The sequence below is a fragment of the Sus scrofa genome, chromosome 14 (assembly GCF_000003025.6).
Source record: "Sus scrofa isolate TJ Tabasco breed Duroc chromosome 14, Sscrofa11.1, whole genome shotgun sequence".
NCBI lineage: Eukaryota > Metazoa > Chordata > Mammalia > Artiodactyla > Suidae > Sus > Sus scrofa.
The window spans coordinates 20,862,489-20,881,414 of NC_010456.5; the positions used below are offsets into that span (position 1 = coordinate 20,862,489).

General features: G+C 44.8%; 1 protein-coding gene across 5 annotated transcripts in view; it reads right to left on the reverse strand.

Annotated features, from left to right (window-relative positions):
* PALLD (palladin, cytoskeletal associated protein) overlaps window positions 1–18,926 on the reverse strand; it is a 341,670-nt gene that overhangs the window by 184,033 nt on the left and 138,711 nt on the right. For all 5 annotated transcript variants that reach the window (XM_021073310.1, XM_021073309.1, XM_021073311.1 and 2 more), the window contains 4 exons: window positions 15,232–15,407; window positions 8,030–8,096; window positions 6,658–6,763; window positions 3,504–3,578 (listed from right to left, as the gene is read on the reverse strand). In XM_021073310.1, the coding sequence (XP_020928969.1) occupies window positions 3,504–3,578; window positions 6,658–6,763; window positions 8,030–8,096; window positions 15,232–15,407 (424 nt within the window). The remainder of the gene's footprint in view (window positions 1–3,503; window positions 3,579–6,657; window positions 6,764–8,029; window positions 8,097–15,231; window positions 15,408–18,926) is intronic.

Here is an 18,926-nt window from a genome sequence, read left to right on the forward strand (position 1 = left end):
CTCCCCCACCTCGCTGCCCCCTTCCTAGCTGTCACCCTGTGCCTCTGCCTTGCCACCCCCTCTCTCGATGTCACTTTTTGCCCCCGACCTCAGTGCCTCCCCACTGCACCTCTAGACCAAGTAACCGTTTACGACTCAACAGACTAGAAGTTCATTTGGCCTCACAAATGCAAAGAGGTAAATAAAGCTTGTAAGGTGACTATTAAATACCGGAGGATAACAGAGGCCTCTCTCCTCCAGAATTACTCAGCGACAGGCCCATTTACATTTTTTTGATTCTTTAGACTTCCGACTCCAGAGTAAGGTATCTGATAGGCACGTAGAACTTTTAAACTAAGTCAAACATGATGAAGTCATGCAGCTATCATAGAGCAAGAGCAAGCACATTCATGTTAGGATGTGTGTCTTTTTTTTCTATTTCTGTCTTGTTTTCTATTTTACCTTCGTACAAAGAGACAACAAATGGAGTGCTGGGAAAAACAGATCCTGTAGCAACTGGCCAGCCATGAGTGCACTCCAGCTGTATGGAAAACCTCAAAGTTGAGGACGTGGGCAGAAACAGAGAAGTCCAGGGCGAAGTCTGGGGAGGCATTTGGTAGGAATTTTGATGGCTGAGAAGGTCTTTTTTCAAATGAGATTAAGATTTTCTGAGTGCATTCTTACTCTGCCGTTATTTTCAAATGTAGAAAAATGTCTGGTTTTAAATAGACTTTTGCTTTCTTTCTTTAAAAACTGGAGTATAGTTGGTTTTTCTTTTCTTTTTTTTTTTTTTTGTTGTTGTTGTTGTTGTCTTTTTGCCATTTCTTGGGCCGCTCCCTCGGCATATGGAAGGTTCCCAGGCTAGGGGTCTAATCGGGCTATAGCCACTGGCCTACACCAGAGCCACAGCAACATGGGATCTGAGCTGTGTCTGCCACCTACACCACAGCTCATGGCAACGCTGGATCCTTAACCTATTGAGCAAGGGCAGGGATCAAACCCGCAACCTCATGGTTCCTAGTCGGATTCGCCAACCACTGCACCATGATGGGAACTCCCTATAGTTGGTTTTTCAATGTCATGTGTCAGGTGTTTGGCACAGCAATTCATTTATACCGAATCTATCTATCTCTATATCTATTCTCTTTTTTAGATTTTTTTTCCCTTATAGGTTATTCCAAAATATTAAGTATAGTTCCCTGTGTGACTTTGACCTTCCGAATGGTCCAGAAAGAGCTAATTTAGTGGATCAGCAGGAAAGGGGTGGCTCAGGGGTCCAGCTTGTGTGGACTGATGATTAAATGCCTCGGGCACGTCTGCGAAGCATTCGAGGTCCATCCAGATGGTACACAAATATTCTTCAGGTGTGAGATTTCATACAGCAGGGGGGAATTCTGGTTTACTCGGAGGATTATGCATTTTGCCCAAGCATGGGAAGAAGTGGGAGGCAGAGGACGGGTGATGCCAAGAACTTTCAGAGTTGGAGTCCGAAGTCATCCGGGGATGGCCCCAGCTCCTCCTGGAGCAGCTGGTTTTCACAACAGAAGCTGCTATCCCCATGGCTCGCTGGACAGAATACGGGGCAGGGTTGGGGAGGAGCCAGAGGGAGGCCGAGCCATCTCCAGAGGCTGACCTTGGTTGTCTGGCTCATCCACCGGGCAGAGTCTGGGCATCTCTTGTTGTTAGGCCCCCTGGGCACTGGGGTTCCTTGGAGGGTTTGACTGTCTGGGAAGAGGCACCATTGGGACAGACTGCTCCCTGGCCTCACATGTGGCCCTGGGACCGTGTCCCAATGTCCCCACAGCTCTGTGGCCCCAGCTCAGCCCCAGGGAAAGCGGGGACCCTGCCAGAGCTGTGTGAGATGGAGGCAGAGCCCTCCCCCACAGCACAGACTTGATAGGCCTCAGCCGTGAGGTGGGGGTGGGGGGGCACGGGCATCAACTGTGTCCCAGAAATAATGCAGCAGGTAAGAGATTTTTCTGGCCAAGTGCACGAAGCTATTTGTATAAAGCTCATAAACTACAGGTAAGTGTTTGGAGCCCGACCCTCTGTAAACAGTTCCTGCTCTAACACCAAAGGATGACCTCATAGGCTATGATTATGCTACCAGCGTCGTTGGTGGGTTTTACATGTCTTCTTTCTTCTTGGGTATTTTATCCTGGGTAGGGGGGGATGTTTAAGGTTGTTGACAACCACTATCATTTACTGCCTCTGTCCTCCAGTAAATACTGTCTAGGAAAAACAGCATTAAACAGCTCTTTAATAAAGCTGGAGCCGGGCGGGCTTAGCAGAATCGTTTCCCACATGAAGACCAAGCATGTGCTCTTGTGCTGTCTGAGCAGATGACTGACGGATTTATAGAGATTTCTTTCACCTTCATCTCTAGTTACTTGGAATGGATTTTGTGAAAAGTGTGAGGTTGGGGTCCACCTCTGCTGAGGACCGCTCAGCCCAGTAAGCCTCAGTTACCATGGTGCTGGGGTGTCTTGGGGACACTCGCTGGGCCCTGTCCATTGGTCTGGCCTGGAGCCAGCACTGCTCTCCTGGTGCTCTGGCCTTGGAAGTCTTGACACCTCCGCCTTCTCCTGAGGGAGGGCCTTGCTGCTCTCACCACGTTTTCCTCCACGAAACATTTAGGGTCCAACTGCCAAGTTCAACATCAAACAAGGAACCTGCTGAAATCTGAGCTGGATTTGCATCAAACTTATGGACTGATCTGGGGTCTTGACCTCTGAAGGTGTCCCAGTGCACAGGTGCGTATCATCATTTATCTCTGCTTTTTAACATGTCTTCTCAAAATTGGGGGCAGGGAGACAGAGAAGAAATACTACATGGGATCATTTCTTTTTCTTTCTTTCTTTTTTTTTTTTTTTTTTTTAGGGCCGTACCTGTGGTATACGGTGGTTTCCAGGCTAGGGTTAAATTGGATGTGTAGCTGCTAGCCTAGGCCACAGCCACAGCAATGAGGGATCCGAGCCATGTCTGCGACCTACACCACAGCTCATGGCAACACCAGATCCTTAACCCACTGAGGAAGGACGGGGATCAAACCCGCATCCTCATGGTTGCTAATCGGGTTCGTTAACCACTGAGCCCCGACGGGAACTCCAACATGGGACCATTTCCGAGCTGAACAGTTGGCCTATGGAATGCATGTTATCAACTTGGCCATGCAAAGCACCAGTGCCAACTGTGAATTAGTCAGTTTTTGTAAGATGTATTTTATAAGGCTTGCCCATTCTCCCAGTTCCCTACCCAGCATTTTGTCTTGTTTTTTTGCATATCCCCCCCTCTATTTTGAACCCTATCAGGCCGAATGTGACGGTGCACACACTTCACAACCCCTCACAAGATTACAATCCTGCAGCAGCTGTGCGATGAGTATCCATTTAGCCCCAAAGGCAACCCTGATAAAGCCTGCTGATCCACTCCTTTTAATTTTTAAAGACTTGACATGAAGCCACATGGGAATGGAATTTAAGATTCAGACTAAATCCCCAGAAAGAGACCCGAAGAGATCAAACCTTGGTGAAGACAGGAGGGAGGCAGGCAGCTGCAGGTCCATCTGGCCGGCAGAGGTACGAGGTGGGGCTGGGGGCCTGGAAAGCAAAGCACATGGATCAAACTCTAACATACAAATGCTGACAGATGGGCTCCAGGGACCTGGTGTTATTGGGATGGCGCCCGTGAAGGACACTCAAGGGGGACCGCACAGCTACCCCCTCCCACCCCAGCACACATGCCCTCTATCCTCATCTCACACCTGTTCTCTGTTCAAAAGGCTAGTCAGGGCCCTCAGGGACCCACGTGCTTCTATAGGCTATGATCCAGTGGGTTCCTGTGTGTAGCACTTCCACAAGGGTCTTTTTCTGTTTTATTTTGAAATACAGTCTGTACTCACTGAATGCAAAGCACATGCTACTGGTTACTAACATCTACCTATCTCATTTTTAATCTGAATCCTTTTTAATGTACAGATTCCAAAAAAAAAAAAAAAAAAAGAAAGAAAAAATACAGTATTTTTTCCTTTTTTTTTTTTTTTTGTTTTTTAGGGCTGCATTTGTGGCACATGGAAGTTCCCGGGTTAGGGGTCAAATTGGAGCTATAGCTGCCAACCTACACCACAGCCACAGCAATGCTAGATCTGAGCTGCATCTGTGACCTACACCACAGCTCATGGCAATGCTGGGCCCCTTAACCCACTGAGCGAGGCCAGGGATTGAACCTGCATCTTCATGGATATTAGTTGGGCTTGTTACCACTGAACAACAATGGGAACCTTCCAGTATCTTTTTCTTGATGTGCAAAAGGCAAAGGTGCTGAACACCACCTCACTTTGGGGAAGGGTAAGGATTTCATAATGAATGGAAAGCACTTCTTTGAGTCTGATTATTTATTTTCAAACAATCTGGATTGATTCATTTTTACATAAGTGATTGCTAGCTTCCTAGCCCAAGATGATGGTGACCTCATGGTATGTGTGTAAATATAGCCTTCCCTCAGTATCCCTGGGGTCCTGGAACCAGAACCCCTGGGACACCAAAATCCAGGGATGCTGAAGACCCTACATAAAATGCACAACAGGCATGTTTCTACCCTCAAGTGGCGGAATCTGCGGATGTGCTGCCACGGATCTGGGGGCGGCTGTGGACCACAGGGCAATGCCGGGAAAGCTGGTCGTCATGGAGATGCTTGGCCTTCCTCACCCTCTCTGGACACTCTGGGCTGGCCTGTGGTTCAGGAGGCCTGGGTCTCACTGTCTTTTCTTGCCTAAAGCGTGTGTGATCACTTGTGTGGCATTTACCCTGTGCCAGGCACTGTCCTGAGTCTGTGAAGGAGAACTCATTGGACCCCCATGATACCCTGAGATGCATGATCTCACTGTCAAAGTTTCACAGATGCAGAAATGGCACAGAGAGGTCAGGTCACCTGCTCAAGGGCCCCTGGTTAGTCAGTGGTGAGGCTGGGATTCACACTGGCAGCCCTGGGGTTGTCCTTGCCATGTAGCTGGTGTCATATTGCCCAGCACATCAACAGCATTTCTCTGTGCACCTCCTTCTCCCAACGGTAAAAGTGAGGTCTATTCCCTTCCACTTGGTGTTCCTGATGCATTTAAACCATTTCTCCACGTACTGTTCACACTGTGTCTTTCTGTCCTGAGGCTGCCCTGTGACACCTCAATATAGTCATGTTCAAGAAGTGCTACATGTGTACATTTCCTGTTCCCCACTCAGAGTTTATAAACTTTGGGAATGGAGCCACTGATATTTTTTTCTGCCATGAAATGCCTAGCACGGGGCTAAGCATTCATGAAATACTCACTAGTACGTAATTATCAAACCCCAAACAAGGCCACTGCCTTAGCCAGAATGATTTTTATGAATCCTGGTTCAGGGGTTTAAAGGAAATATCTACTGTACATGCATGTCTGAGTAACTCATACTGGTTGGTGCTTCTCAAGTTTATGAGCACAGATGTGTCTTCTGTGCACCTACTTGACACAGAGCCTGTCACACCCTGCACTTTCTAAGGTACCTTTGGGAGCTCAGTAACTGGTGCACACACTCATGTACTATGGGAGCTCAGTAGCTGGAGGACACACCCGTGGACCTAGGGGAGCTCAGTAGCTGGAAGACAGGCCAGTAGGGGTCAAGGGTGAGCTCACATTCCGAGAGTGCTGGGTTTAAAGATGCTCATCACAGCACAAAGGCCAGGTATCATGTTTGATTTAGAGACATTTAGATTTTATTATTTTTTTATGGCCACACTTGCGGCATATGGAAGTTCATAGACTAAGGGTTGAATTGGAGCTGCAGTTGCTGGCCTGCACCACAACCATAGCCACACCAGATCTGAACTGCCTCTGTGACCTACACAGTAGTTCATGGCAATGCCGGATCCTTAACCCACTGAGCAAGGCCAGGGATCAAACCCACATCCTCATGGACACCAGTTGGGTTCTTAACATGCTGAGCCACAAAGGGAACGCTCTAGATTTTATTTTTTTTTGTTAAAAATACTTCATGTTGTTTGTGTTTGCAAAGTAAACTTATGTAATTACTTTCTAGGAGTTTGTACTGCTGTTTCCTCTTGGCTAATGCAGTCTTGCGATGAGATAAATGCAGGATAAAAATTTGTGGTGATGGGGGTCTGGGATGGAAATGCTATAAAACTGGGTTGTAGTGGTCACTGTACAACTATAAATGTAATAAAATCCACTAAAAAAAAGAAAAGAAAATGCATGGTGAAGGGATGTAATGAATTTTTTCCTGTATTATCTGCTTAGCTCTTTGAGGATGGGAAAGCTTTTGTCAGTATGTGGACTTTTCTTCTACTTTGTTTTCAATGAGCTAATGAATTTTCTAAATGGAAATGGGCACAGATGTGGGGGAAAATCAAACAGTAACAGCTAAAACAGAGCCCAGACTATTGGCTGCTAGAAAGACAGGTTCCCAAAGGAAATGCAATGTTCATTAATCGGTGCTGTGTCTTTGACTAAAGATTATGTTTAGTGCATTAAAAGGAAGAACTTTACCTACCATTTTCTTTTCTCCCAGTTGTGTTTCCACTTAGAGAATATTTTAAGGGAGGGCTAGTTAGAAGCAAAGCTAAATTCTTTGACCCAAGTAGTCTGCTAATGAGCTTGACTCCTTTTGGGCTGTGGTCAAGCACACACACCTGCTGAACGGGGACAGACAGTGGCTGAATCACGGCGGTGGTCACCCCTGTCTTGGGAGACGATGATCCTATCGTCAAGGAAACGGAAGTTGTTTTCTTCTGAGCTCTGAAAGATAAGGAATCAAGTGCTCAGTCAGAATTTTTTCGGCAGGAAATACTCTTCGAAACATTTCCACACAATAGCCCAGTGTCTATGGATAATCAACTGGCTGCCACTGTCAGTGTTTCACAAACGGGGACCCACCACCGCAGTGAGAATAGTAGTTGTCAGTATATGCACAGAATGACCCGACAGACACAGGCAAAGTCAACCCATAGATGAAAGAAGAGCAGCTCATGTAACCATGTATCTCAGGTCTTACCTGAGAACCCAAAACACTGAACTTGAAACTCCTAAGAGAAAAGAAAAGCCTTGGAAAAAGCCCAGGCTCTAGCAATAAGCAGATAGCTGACACATTTAGGGTCTGGGCTCCGTATTTAATCTGAAGGTCTGGGTGTCTGTTTTAAGTCTACCAGCTGTTTTTTGTTCTAGTTTCTCACATGTGTAAGGCTGATAGCACCTTAAGATTTTTGTCTTCTCGGTCCATAAAAGCTAGTGAGGTGGGGAGAAAGGTTAAGAAGAGTTTCAAGGCCAGTTTCACTAAGTTAAAATCTAAAGCTGTGTAACCTCCAGCAAGTAAGCTCACTTCACTAAACCAGGGATCCTTATCTGAACACAGAGGTGTCAGAGCATACGATCTTACCCAAGTCCCTCTAGCGTTAATATTCATTGGTTATTTGATTCTGGATGGATGCAACTGTTATTATGTATATGCCAGCAAATCAAAGACATTTATTGGCACCATCTGAACATTCATGGAATTTTCCAAAGAATTCTGGTAGATTTTATTTTATTTATGCGAAATAATTAAAAGGCTAACATTTTACTAAAAATGCATATATGTATAGGAAAAACTAAATTTTAAGACTTTCATGACAAGATCTAACTGGAAATAAACTTTATCCAAACGTACACCTATTTCTGGCCTAATTAGATATTTTCTAATTTGCGTGAATAAATTGGTCATCTCCTGTTTTTAGTAATGATTTAAGTAATTTTCCCTCAATGTGACCATTCTTTTCCTATACTTATAACAGTTCATTGTCTTGAAACTAACACTGTGGATGGTTAGATTTTGGCAGACCGATGATGAAACGCAGGCTTCAATGTTGGAATTCGTAAGTTAAAACTGGGTCCAGGTTCAAATAATTGATCTTTGATTGACATCAGCTGACCTTTCCCTTCAGAGCCCAATACAAGTGGCGTCACACACTGTCACAGTCCACAGTTTGACATTCTTTGCTTACAGTTGACGGAATTGTAGGCACTTACTGTGGCATGGCTCCAGGTTTTGACTTGAAAGCTACACTTTCACTGTCAGAATCAGATGAACTGGCACCTGAGTTAAAAATAATAATAAAGAGGTTAAGTAGGATCTAAAACTGCTTCAAAGGTAATGCTCAAAGGTAATGCTCATTATTTCCAAACAATGACATGCAAAGTCTTATTCTGAAATACAGAATGGTTCAGATCATTTTACTTGTTTTTTCAGATAATCATTGAAAAAAAGAACTACCTGGGAGTTCCCATTGTGGCACAAGGGAAAGGAATCTGACTAGTATCCATGGATGCAGGTTTGATTCCTGGTCTCACTCAGTGGGTCAGAGATCCAGCGTTGCCTTGAGCTGTGGTGTAGGCTGACAGCTGTGGCTCTGATTCAATCCCTGGCCTTAGAACTTCCATATGCTGTGGGTGTGGGCTTAAAAAGCAAAAAAAAAAAAAAAAAAAAAAAAAAGAACTACCCAAGAAAAGCCTTTTTCAAAGCAATATGTGTGTAATGTCATTTATTGTTAGTTTCATTTTAATCACTTTGGCCATTAAACCATACTTTTAAAGGGCTTATAAATGATGAAATAAATATGTGTCTGTGTATAAAACCTCCATGGTGCATATTACCCATATCTTCATTGCTCATTAATTGGGAGATGCTTTTGGATTCTTTGAGAAAGTGGAACTTGACCGTGGCTTCCTTCTTGAACATGATTGTCTCTAATTTTGGATCACGCCCTCCCAAATTTATTTGCTTTATTACTATTTCAAAATTCAGGGTCACCTTGTCGGATTTTTAGTCTGAGTGCAAACTGTCCTTATATATTAATGCTCATATATTTTGTGACAAGAGATTTAAGTGACATTTAAAATAACTGTGATGGTTTGGGAGTTCCTGTAGAGGCTCAGTGGGCTAAGAACTCGACTGATATCCATGAGGACATGGGTTCAATCCCTGGCCTCGCTCAGTGAGTTAAGGATCTGGTGTTGCCGTGAGCTGTGGTGTAAGTCACAGATGTAGCTCAGATCCCCTGTTGCTGTGGCTGTGGTGTCAGCTGGCAGCTTCAGCTACAATTCGACCTGTAGCCTGGGGACCTCTGTATGCTGTAGGTGCATCCCCCCTACCCCCAAAAAAGACTAAAATAAGATAACTGTGATCGTTAGACGTATATTCTTGATGCTCTTCTATGAGCCATATTTAACTTGTTATTTAAATTATCTATTTAAAATCTCTTAAAATAATACATGTTATAGGAAAGTAACCAAATAGCACAGAATTGTGTATATAATAGTGAACACCAGTATGCACTTTCCTTGACCCCATTCTGCACATGCTAACAGTCTGCCCTATACTTTTCAGATAAACTGAATTTATTAATAAACATACTGTGGTCCCTCATTATCAGAGGAAGGTGTGGGCTAGACTCAAGTGTATGGTTGAAACCTCAGGCAGAACCAAATCCTATAAATGCTATTCTTCTTACACCTACAACCTAAGATAAAGTTTAATTTGTTAATTAGGCACAGTAGGAGTTTAACAATAACATAATAAAATAGAACAAATATAACCACATAATTATATTACGATTATAACAATTATAAAAAAGTTATGTGAATGTGGTCTCTCCCTCTCAAAATATCTTATTGTACAAATCTAATGCCTCTTCTTTGTTAACTAAGCCCTGGTTATGCATCGTGGGTGTAATTTTTAGAGCTTGAGGTGCGCGACAAAACTAATAGGAATTTCCTTTTCCTTCTTTCCAACTTCACAGGTGGAAGGTTTGTGTTGCCGTGGATCTTGGCAACCTTTGCACACAGATTTTTCCCTTCTTTCACCTCTCACTTAAAGGAAGTACCGTGTGGTTTCTCTTTGGCACATCCGATCCACAGCACCACTGCCCTGGGCTTTGGGGCCGTTTTTAATAAGATAAGGGTCATTGAACAGGTGCCTAGAAACACCTTGGGAGTCACCTGACAGGACACATGGACAGAAGGATGCTTATCTCCCAGGTGGTCGGAGCCAGGCAAAAGATTCTACCATATTGCTCAGAATGTGAAAAATTCAAAACCTACCCATGATTTATTTCTGGAATTTTCCACTTATTTCCCACTGCAGTTGACTGGTAAATGCAACCATGGAAAGTGAAACCTCAGATTGGCGACTGTATATTTATGTACATATCTGTTCCAGCGCAATCACACAGTGTGTGCTCTTTGCAATTAGCTGTATTTGCCTGTTGACACTTTGGGAATTTCCACCTTTCCTGAATTCTGTCATACGGCTGTCTGGTGCCCCTTCCTGTGACTGCTCTCCGCCTTGGTTTTCCAGCTCTTACCAATGCTGGATGTCCTGCGTAGGAAACTGCGGGATGTTTGCTGTCCTTCCTATTTATTTCTGCAGGGACACCCTAGGCCTGGACCCTCACCGCACAGACCCACCTTGTCCTTCCAACATTCTCAAATTTGTGTTCATCTGTGTTAGGTTAATTTTCCTACATCACACCTTTCCTTTTTAAAAAACAAACAAACAAACAAACAACCTTAGATGACCTATGAGTTTCTGCTCAGTAAATTAAAAGATTGCTATTTCCTGGCTCTTGTGATTTCCAACTGATTTTCTGCTCCATCTGCCAGCACTGCCTGTCCTCCTGCATCCTGCGAAAGGCTGAGGGCTGAGCCAGCTGCGTGCGCACCTGTCATGTAACGAGGGTGCCGTGGTGAGGAACACATAGACCCTGCCTTTGGGGGGCTCCCATTCTTTGGGGACACAGACAGGGACCAATAAACACACGACATGGTGGTGAGAGATGCGGGGCCAGAAGAGTAGGTGCTCCCATGAAGTAGGCTTTGGATAAAGGTGCGGAGATGCTGAGAGCCCTGCCTGGCCTCACCCTGCATCTGAAGCTTTAGTTACGTGGTTCACTCTCTGGGAAGCCCCCTCAGGAAATAACATTAAAGATCATGTTGTACATGTTCAAGGCCTCCAGAGCTGGACCCTGAAACGGGTTTCTGAGGCAGGGAAGTATTTCCCCTTATTATAGGAAAGTAAGTATATCTTCTGTATTTTGCAGTTAAGCTTAAGTTCTTTGGTATTTTTTTTTTTTTTTTTTGTCTTTTTGCCTTTTCTTGAGCCACTCCCGCGGCATATGGAGGTTCCCAGGCTAGGGGTGGAATCAGAGCTGTAGCTGCTGGCCTATGCAGAGCCATAGCAATCGGGCTCCGAGCTGCGTCTGCAATGTACACCACAGCTCACGGCAACGCCGGATCGTTAACCCACTGAGCAAGGGCAGGGACCGAACCCGCAACCTCATGGTTCCTAGTTGGATTCGTTAACCACTGCACCACGACGGGGGAACTCCTCTTTGGTATCTTTATAACACTTTATATACTTCTATTATTGTCACCGAGCAGGACCCCGGGAGGCCTTCCCAGGATGGACCCCCACTCACATCCTCCTCTTGCCTTTTGTCTCTAGAAAAACTTTAGTCAAATAATCAATTTAATTAGAGAAGTAAGAAAATCCAGAGAAAAAGGAAAACAGTCAAGCAAGACAAGATAATAATAGTTTAGCCATTCAACAAAGTCAAGGACCTTTAGTTAGTTCTTCTTCAGAGACTATAGATACTATTCTGAGCCACGTCCTTGGAGCTGTTTGGCAGGTGCTGAAGCCCCACTGGGTGGGAGAAGTCAACTGGATGCTGCCCACAAGCACGTACACCCCAGACAGTTGGAACCAGAAGGTTGATGATGCTGACTCCCAATAACCTCACCACCCACCAATCAGAGAATGTCCACGAGCTGACCATGCGCTGTTCCTCCAAGACTAGAAGACTCCTTGCTACCCCTCCAAGGGGGCAGAGTCCTTGAGACACTAGCCTGCTGTGTCCCCTCTTTGCCTGGCCATTCAAGCTCCTTTTTCTATTTCCTCCAACTCTGTCTCCATGTTTCTATTTGGCATCTATGTGCAGAGGCAGCTGAGATTTCGGCAACTTTATATCACCTAAAATATCACTTACTTTCAATTTTTTAAAAATCTGTCCATCTCTGCTCATATGTTGGGAGATCCTTGACAGCAAGGCTGTCTCCATTGCATTTGTACCCACACTGCCTGGCACACAGTGAGGCCTTGGAAAGAGGTGTTTGAGTGGGTATTAAGAGACTAGTACATAAACCTGACGTGATTTAACATCTGCAGTAGAGAAGCAATCCATGGAGTTCCTGCCATGGCTTAGTGGAAACGAATCTGACTAGCATCCATGAGGAGGCCGGTTTGATCCCTGGCCTCACTCAGTGGGTTGAGGATCTGGCGTTGCTGTGAGCTGTAGTGTAGGTCACAGACACGGCTCAGAGCCTGTATTGCTGTGGCTGTGGTGTAGGCTAGTGGCTACAGCTCCAATTCAGCTCCTAGCCTGGGAACCTCCATATGCCTCGAGTGCGGCCCTAAAAACACAACAGAAAAACAAAAATTAAATTTAAAAAAATTTAAAAGATGTAAAATGAAAAGAGAAACACCTCAAGAGGTTCTATCTGGACTTGGTTTTGGGAGACAAATCCGACTATCATTAGCAAACAGTTTTTTTTTTTTTAATTCAAGTTTAACTTTCCTTCATTGTACTGAAAATGCTTCATAGCGTTTGCTCCATAGGCCACCCATGAGTTAAACTTTCTGCTAAGGCAGTAAATGTTCTTCTTTCCAACATTCCTTCCTGTTCATTTAGCACTTTGGAGTACGTATGACACAGAGGCTAAGGACACAGGCCCTGGAGCAGGATGGCCTGGGTTCAAGTCCTGGTGACTTTGAGCAAATCCTCTAACCTCTCCGGCCGGGCTTCACCTGCATACACAGGGCCCCTGATAACACCGAACAGGCTCATGCTGAGGCCTGAATGACTGCGTCTGCATGAGTGTGGAGGCCACGTAGCTGTTGTGACTGTCAGTCCCAGAGGTCTGCTCTTATTTGCAGGACGAGGTTCCCTGAGGACCTCACAGAGGCTTTCGCAAACGCTGCAGGGAATCCTTTTGTTAAAAGCAAAGGCACACACTTTCAATAACAGTTACTTCTAGAACCAATTTTTTTGTTAGTTCTTATAGGGGCTATAAATAATGGTTCACATCTTGTTTTCTTCCACTTTACAAAACAAAGAAATCGAGTGCTATTAAACAGTTAAAAATTAGTAAAAAGATGAAGTTTAAGGTAGTGGAGAGCTCAAGAATTTAAATTTTCTTTCCGTAGTCTAACTACTATTTTGAAATGCAAGCATTACTAGGGGGCTCACCAGTTTATGGCTTTAGGGACAACAAAACACTGTGGTGTGTAAGACACTTGAAACTCAAATTATTGGTATTGATTCAAATGCAATAGTGACGTAAACTACATAGTTAGATTTCAAGTTTTCTAATTCCCTCTAGGCTGAATCTTCTCAGTGAATTATCGGAGTTCCCATTGTGGCTAACAAACCTGACTAGTGTGCATGAGGACTCAGGTTGAACCCCTGGCCTTGCTCAGTGGGTCAGGGATCCGGCATTACAGCAAGCTGTGGTGTAGGTCGCAGATGTGGCTAGATTCCTGTGTTGCTGTGGCTATGGCGCAGGCCAAAAGCTGAACCTCTGATTAGACCTCTAGCCTGGGAACTTTCATATGCTGTGGGTGCAGCCCTAAAAAGAAAAAAAAAAAATTTATGGAGTTCTTTGTGGCTCAGTTGTTAAGGATCTGGTGTTGTCACTGCTGCAGCTCAGGTTGCTGCTATGGTTCAGGTTGATCCCTGGCCCAAGAATTTCCACATGCTGTGGGTATAGAAAAAACCCCGAAATGTTAGAACACTAATTATTAGAGAAATGCAACTCGAAACTACAATGATGTACCACCTCACACCAGTCAGAATGGCCATCATTAGTAAGTCTACAAATAACAAATGCTGGAGAGGGTGTGGAGAAAAGGGAACCCTCCTGCACTGCTGGTGGGAATGTAAATTGGTACAACCACTATGGAGAACAGCATGGAGGTTCCTCAGAAAACTAAATATAGAACTATCCTATGATCCAGCAATCCCACTCCTGAGCATATATCCAGACAAAGTAGCCATTGAAAAAGATACACGCACCCCTATGTTCATTGCAGCACTATTCATAACAGCCAAGACATGAAAACAACCTAAATATCCATCAACAGAGGAATGGATTAAGAAGATGTGGTATATATACATAATGGAATACTACTCAGCCATAAAAAAGAACAAAATAATGCCATTTGCAGCAACATGGATGGAACTGGAGACTCTCATACTAAGTGAAGTAAGTCAGAAGAAGAAAGACAAATACCATATGATATCACTTACATCTGGAATCTAATATATGGCCCAAATGAACCTATCTACAGGAAAGAAACTCATGGACTTGGAGAACAGACTTGTGGTTGCCAAGAGGGAAGAAGAGGGAGAGGGAGTGGGATGGACTGGGAGTTTGGGGTTAGTAGATGCAAACTATTGCATTTGTAGTGGATAAGCAATGAGATCCTGCTGTTTAGCCCAAGGAACTATATCTGATCACTTGTGATGGAAAGGGATGGAGGATAATGTGAAAAAAAGAATATACATATATATGTGTGTGACTGGGTTACTTTGCTGTACAGCATAAATTGACAAACCATTGCAAATCAACTACTATAATTTTTTTTAAAAAAGAATTGTTAGAACTATAGAAATAGTCTACTCTGCCTACCCTCCTTTAATGCAACATAGATTCTTGAAATTTTTCACCGAGTGATTGCAAGTTCATGGTACATTTAGCAGGAATAGCAGTGTCTTAACAAAAGAGGAAAAAATCCCAGAATTTAGTTAAAATGAGAACATTAAAAAATATTCAATCCACCTTCCCATGAATTATTTCCTAAATCATTTAAGTTCAACTTTGGTTGATAGATACAGTACTTCAAAATATCCCCATTCTTTATCTACCAGAGAAACCAAAAACAAGTTGGATACTTAGAATGTCATAAGTACATTCAAGTTAATGTAGCTGAAGTATTTTCAATGGAAAGGAACAAATGTTGAAATGAGATATCGCTGACATGTGCCCAAGTGTCAGATTTATTTATAAAGCATCCAGGATGACTGAGGTTAGACCCACAACATGTTTGTGCCCTGTGCGCCGGAGAAGCCCTGTGGGACCAGAGCCACGGGCCCCTGCCCACCCCACACCCTGCGTACCTTCAATGAACACCTCGGCAGATGTGGCGTCGGAGCCGCTGGGGTTGGTGGCCAGGCAGGTGTATCGGCCCGTGTCGTCCTCGAAGGCCTCAGCTATGAGCAGCGTGTGCAGGTCGCCGTCCCCCTGGATCTGGATGTCAGGACTGTTGTGCAGTTCCTTCCCTTCACAGAACCATCTGTGCCACGAGGACGGCAGGGCAGGAGGGAGAGAAAGAAAACAGGGTTGAACATCAGAAAGCGGACGCGGGAGTTCCCGTCATGGCACAGTGGTTAACGAATCCAACTAGGAACCATGAGGTTGCGGGTTCGATCCCTGCCCTTGCTCAGTGGGTTAAGGATCCGGCGTTGCCGTGAGCTGTGGTGTAGGTTGCAGACGCGGCTCGGATCCCGCGTTGCTGTGGCTCTGGTGTAGGCCAGTGGCTACAGCTCTGATTAGACCCCTAGCCTGGGAACCTCCATATGCCGCCAGGAGCGGCCCAAGAAATAGCAAAAAGACCAAAAAAAAAAAAAAAGAGAAAGCGGACGTGAAAGGCGAGATGCTGTGGAATAGGATGCTTGTTTGATAAAAAAGGATCTGTGTCCGTGTTAGTGCCAGAAGCTCTGCATCTCAGATCAGGAAATGAATGGCTAGACGATACATGGGTTTCCTCTGTGAACACTTGGAACAGCGTGTCAACCTGGGAGAAAAGGACACGATCAAACTGGGGAAGACCATGTCGCTGACAGCACCAAAGGGACAGAAATCCAAAGAGTCCATAAAGGCAGTTTATCACAAATGCCTCTTATGTCTATTACAGTTGTATTGCTTATTTGTATCTAAAGAGGAATATGAGAGTAATATCGATATTATGCTCAAAATGCCTACTGTGTCAAGGGAGACTGGAGGTCATGGTGCAGACCCTGGGCGGCAGTGCTCTGCCAACCTGGCCAGCCAGGCAGGAACAGAGTCCATCCTTCCCCACCTCTGGTATCTAGAGAACTTTTTTTTTTTTTTTTTGGTCTTTTTAAGGCCACGCCTGCGGCACATGGAGGTTTCCAGGCTAGGGGGCGAATGGGAGCTGTAGCCGCCAGCCCACACCACAGCCACAGCCATGCCAGATCTGAGCCGCATCTGCAACCTACGCCACAGCTCACGGCAACGCTGGGTCCTCAGCACTCTGTCCCATCGTCCAGGACTGCAGTGTTGGAGGCAGCAGCTGGACTGTTGCCAGGTAGGCTCCTCACATCCTTTCTTTTATTCCTCGAGCACCTCAACCTCTCAACAGGATGTTTAACCAAAAAATGTGAAACTGTGCTAACCCCCTCCCCCATCACAGTGTGATTTCATTTTAAAGAAATACAAAGGAATGTGCCACCAACAACTAAAAGGCCTGCGGTCTCAGGGACAGAACAGACCAGCTGGGTCTTAATCGGCACAGAGGGATTTTCCCCGAGTCTGTCCCTCCATAAAATTCTTTGGATTTGGTCCCCTCTTTTGAAAATATGGCACTGAGGCCTAGCCTTTTCTGCACTTAAATAGCAAAATATAGGTATCTGTTTATATTTAATCTGAAAATAAAGTCAATAAAACAAACGAGTTTGCTAGTAGAACATTAACTCCAGAAGCTATATTAAAAGAAAGTACTAGATACTTGGAAAAGAACAGATATGACTTTGGGAATTAAAAACATTTAAAAGTCTAGCCAACTGAGCATCTCCTCATGTTATGCATATCACTTTTGAAGCCACTGAAAAGGGCAGCACTCTTGATTCTAGGCTGTTTCTGCGGTTTCCTTTGTTTTCATAAAGTCTTAGAGGATGTTCAGACTGAGAACCATCCTCCAGTCCCTTCTCTGTTTTTTCTTTTTTTTTTTTTTTGTCTTTTTAGGGCTGCACCTGGAGCTTCCCAGGCTAGGGGTTGAATCGGAGCTGCAGCTGCCGGCCTACACCACAGCCACAGCAACGCTGGATCCTTAGCGAGGCCAGGGTCCTGGGTCCTCATGGATACGAGTCTGGTTTGTTATTGCTGAGCCCTGATGGGAACTTCCCTTCTCTATTTTTTCCATAATCACAGTCCAGATCTTCACCTCGAGAATAGATGGTGTCTTACATTTTTCTGATCTGAAGTCTTTTTACATTTTTTAAAGATAAAAGTAAACATTATTTATGCAACAATGCCCAATAATGACACAGACTCACTGACAACTAACAAGGCAATACACAATCTGAGGTCCTCTGACGGGTCTCTTCATCCCAGCGAGCCAAGGAGTCTTTCTCATGCTCTGTACCAGGTGAAAGCTCTCGAAACCCATTCTGATGCAAACCATTCCCCAAACCTCAGACCTGCCATGTCTGCTTTCCTCTAGCTTGGGCCTGATTTGATTTTTCTGCCACGTTCCTACACAAATCCTCCGTTTCTGTCAAACGTGTGCATGGATTTACTGTTCCCTTTGCAGGCCTCATGTCCTACCTGCTCCCCGTGCCCATCTCAGGAGTTCTCCCCCACCCGCTGCATCAGTCCTGTCCCACCAGGAGCTGCTCTCCCCACAGCCCAGTGAAAGGCTCGTTCCACTGACTTAATTCTACTGCACACGCTTCCTGGGGTCTCCCATGTCGAAGGTGTTGCGTTCCAGGCTGGGGGTGCTGGAAAGACTAAAGCCTGGTGGGCCGGAACCAGTGAGAGGTCTGTCTTCTGTCTGTCACCTGGAGTATTTTAATTTTCCATAAAAAGATAGGAAACAGAGGTAGAGGGAGAGGGATGGACTCAGAGTTGGGGGTTGGTAGATGCAAACTATGACATTTAGAATGAATAAGCAATGAGGTCCTATTGTACAGCACAGGGAAATATATCTAGTCTCCTGAGAGAGAACAAGATTAAAAATAATAAGAGAAAAGAATACACACACACAAACATATGTATGTATGACTGGGTCACTTTGCTGTACAGCAGAAATTGACATAACACTGCAAATCAACTATAATTTTATTTATTTACTTATTTTTAATTTATTTTTTATTGTTATTTCCCCCAACACACTTTTTTTTTCAACTGTACAGCATGGGGACCCAGTTACACATACATGTATATATAATTTTTTTTCCCATGGTTGTGCTGTGTTGTAAGTATCTAGACATAAAAAGATATGAACCAACTATCAGGGAAAATGACCCATGGAAAAGGGCGATGCAATGTCTAAAAAGGACAATTAATCGCCTTGGTTAGATGGGCACTTAGGGACACTTCTGCTGGCCTTCCTGGGCTGTGGCACTGTGACATTGGTCAGCACACCCCCCTGCAGGTCACCTATCTCCCTGCGGCCCCTGAGCAGAGAAGTGGGTTTTTTTGTGTGTTTAAAGGTTAGGGAAAAAAATCGCAAGAATAATGTTTTGTGACATAGGGAAATTGCACAAGGTCAGACTCCAAATCTGTAAATGAAGTTTTGGGATCGTGGTCGTGCCCTCCCGCTTCCCCAGGGTCTGTGGCTGCCTCTGAGCTACAGTGACAGCCGAGTGGATGTGACATGCCGCAAGGCCCACAGACCCTGCAAGAGTTCCCGTCTGGACTTTACAGAAAAATGAGATTCTGGACCAGCAGCATCAGCGCCATTCGGGAGCTGGATAGAAATGCAGACTCCTAACCCTCATTCCCAAACCCACTACAATGGCTCAGATCTCTGATGATTCGCATGCACGTAAGGGTGAAGAGAGCCGGTCTG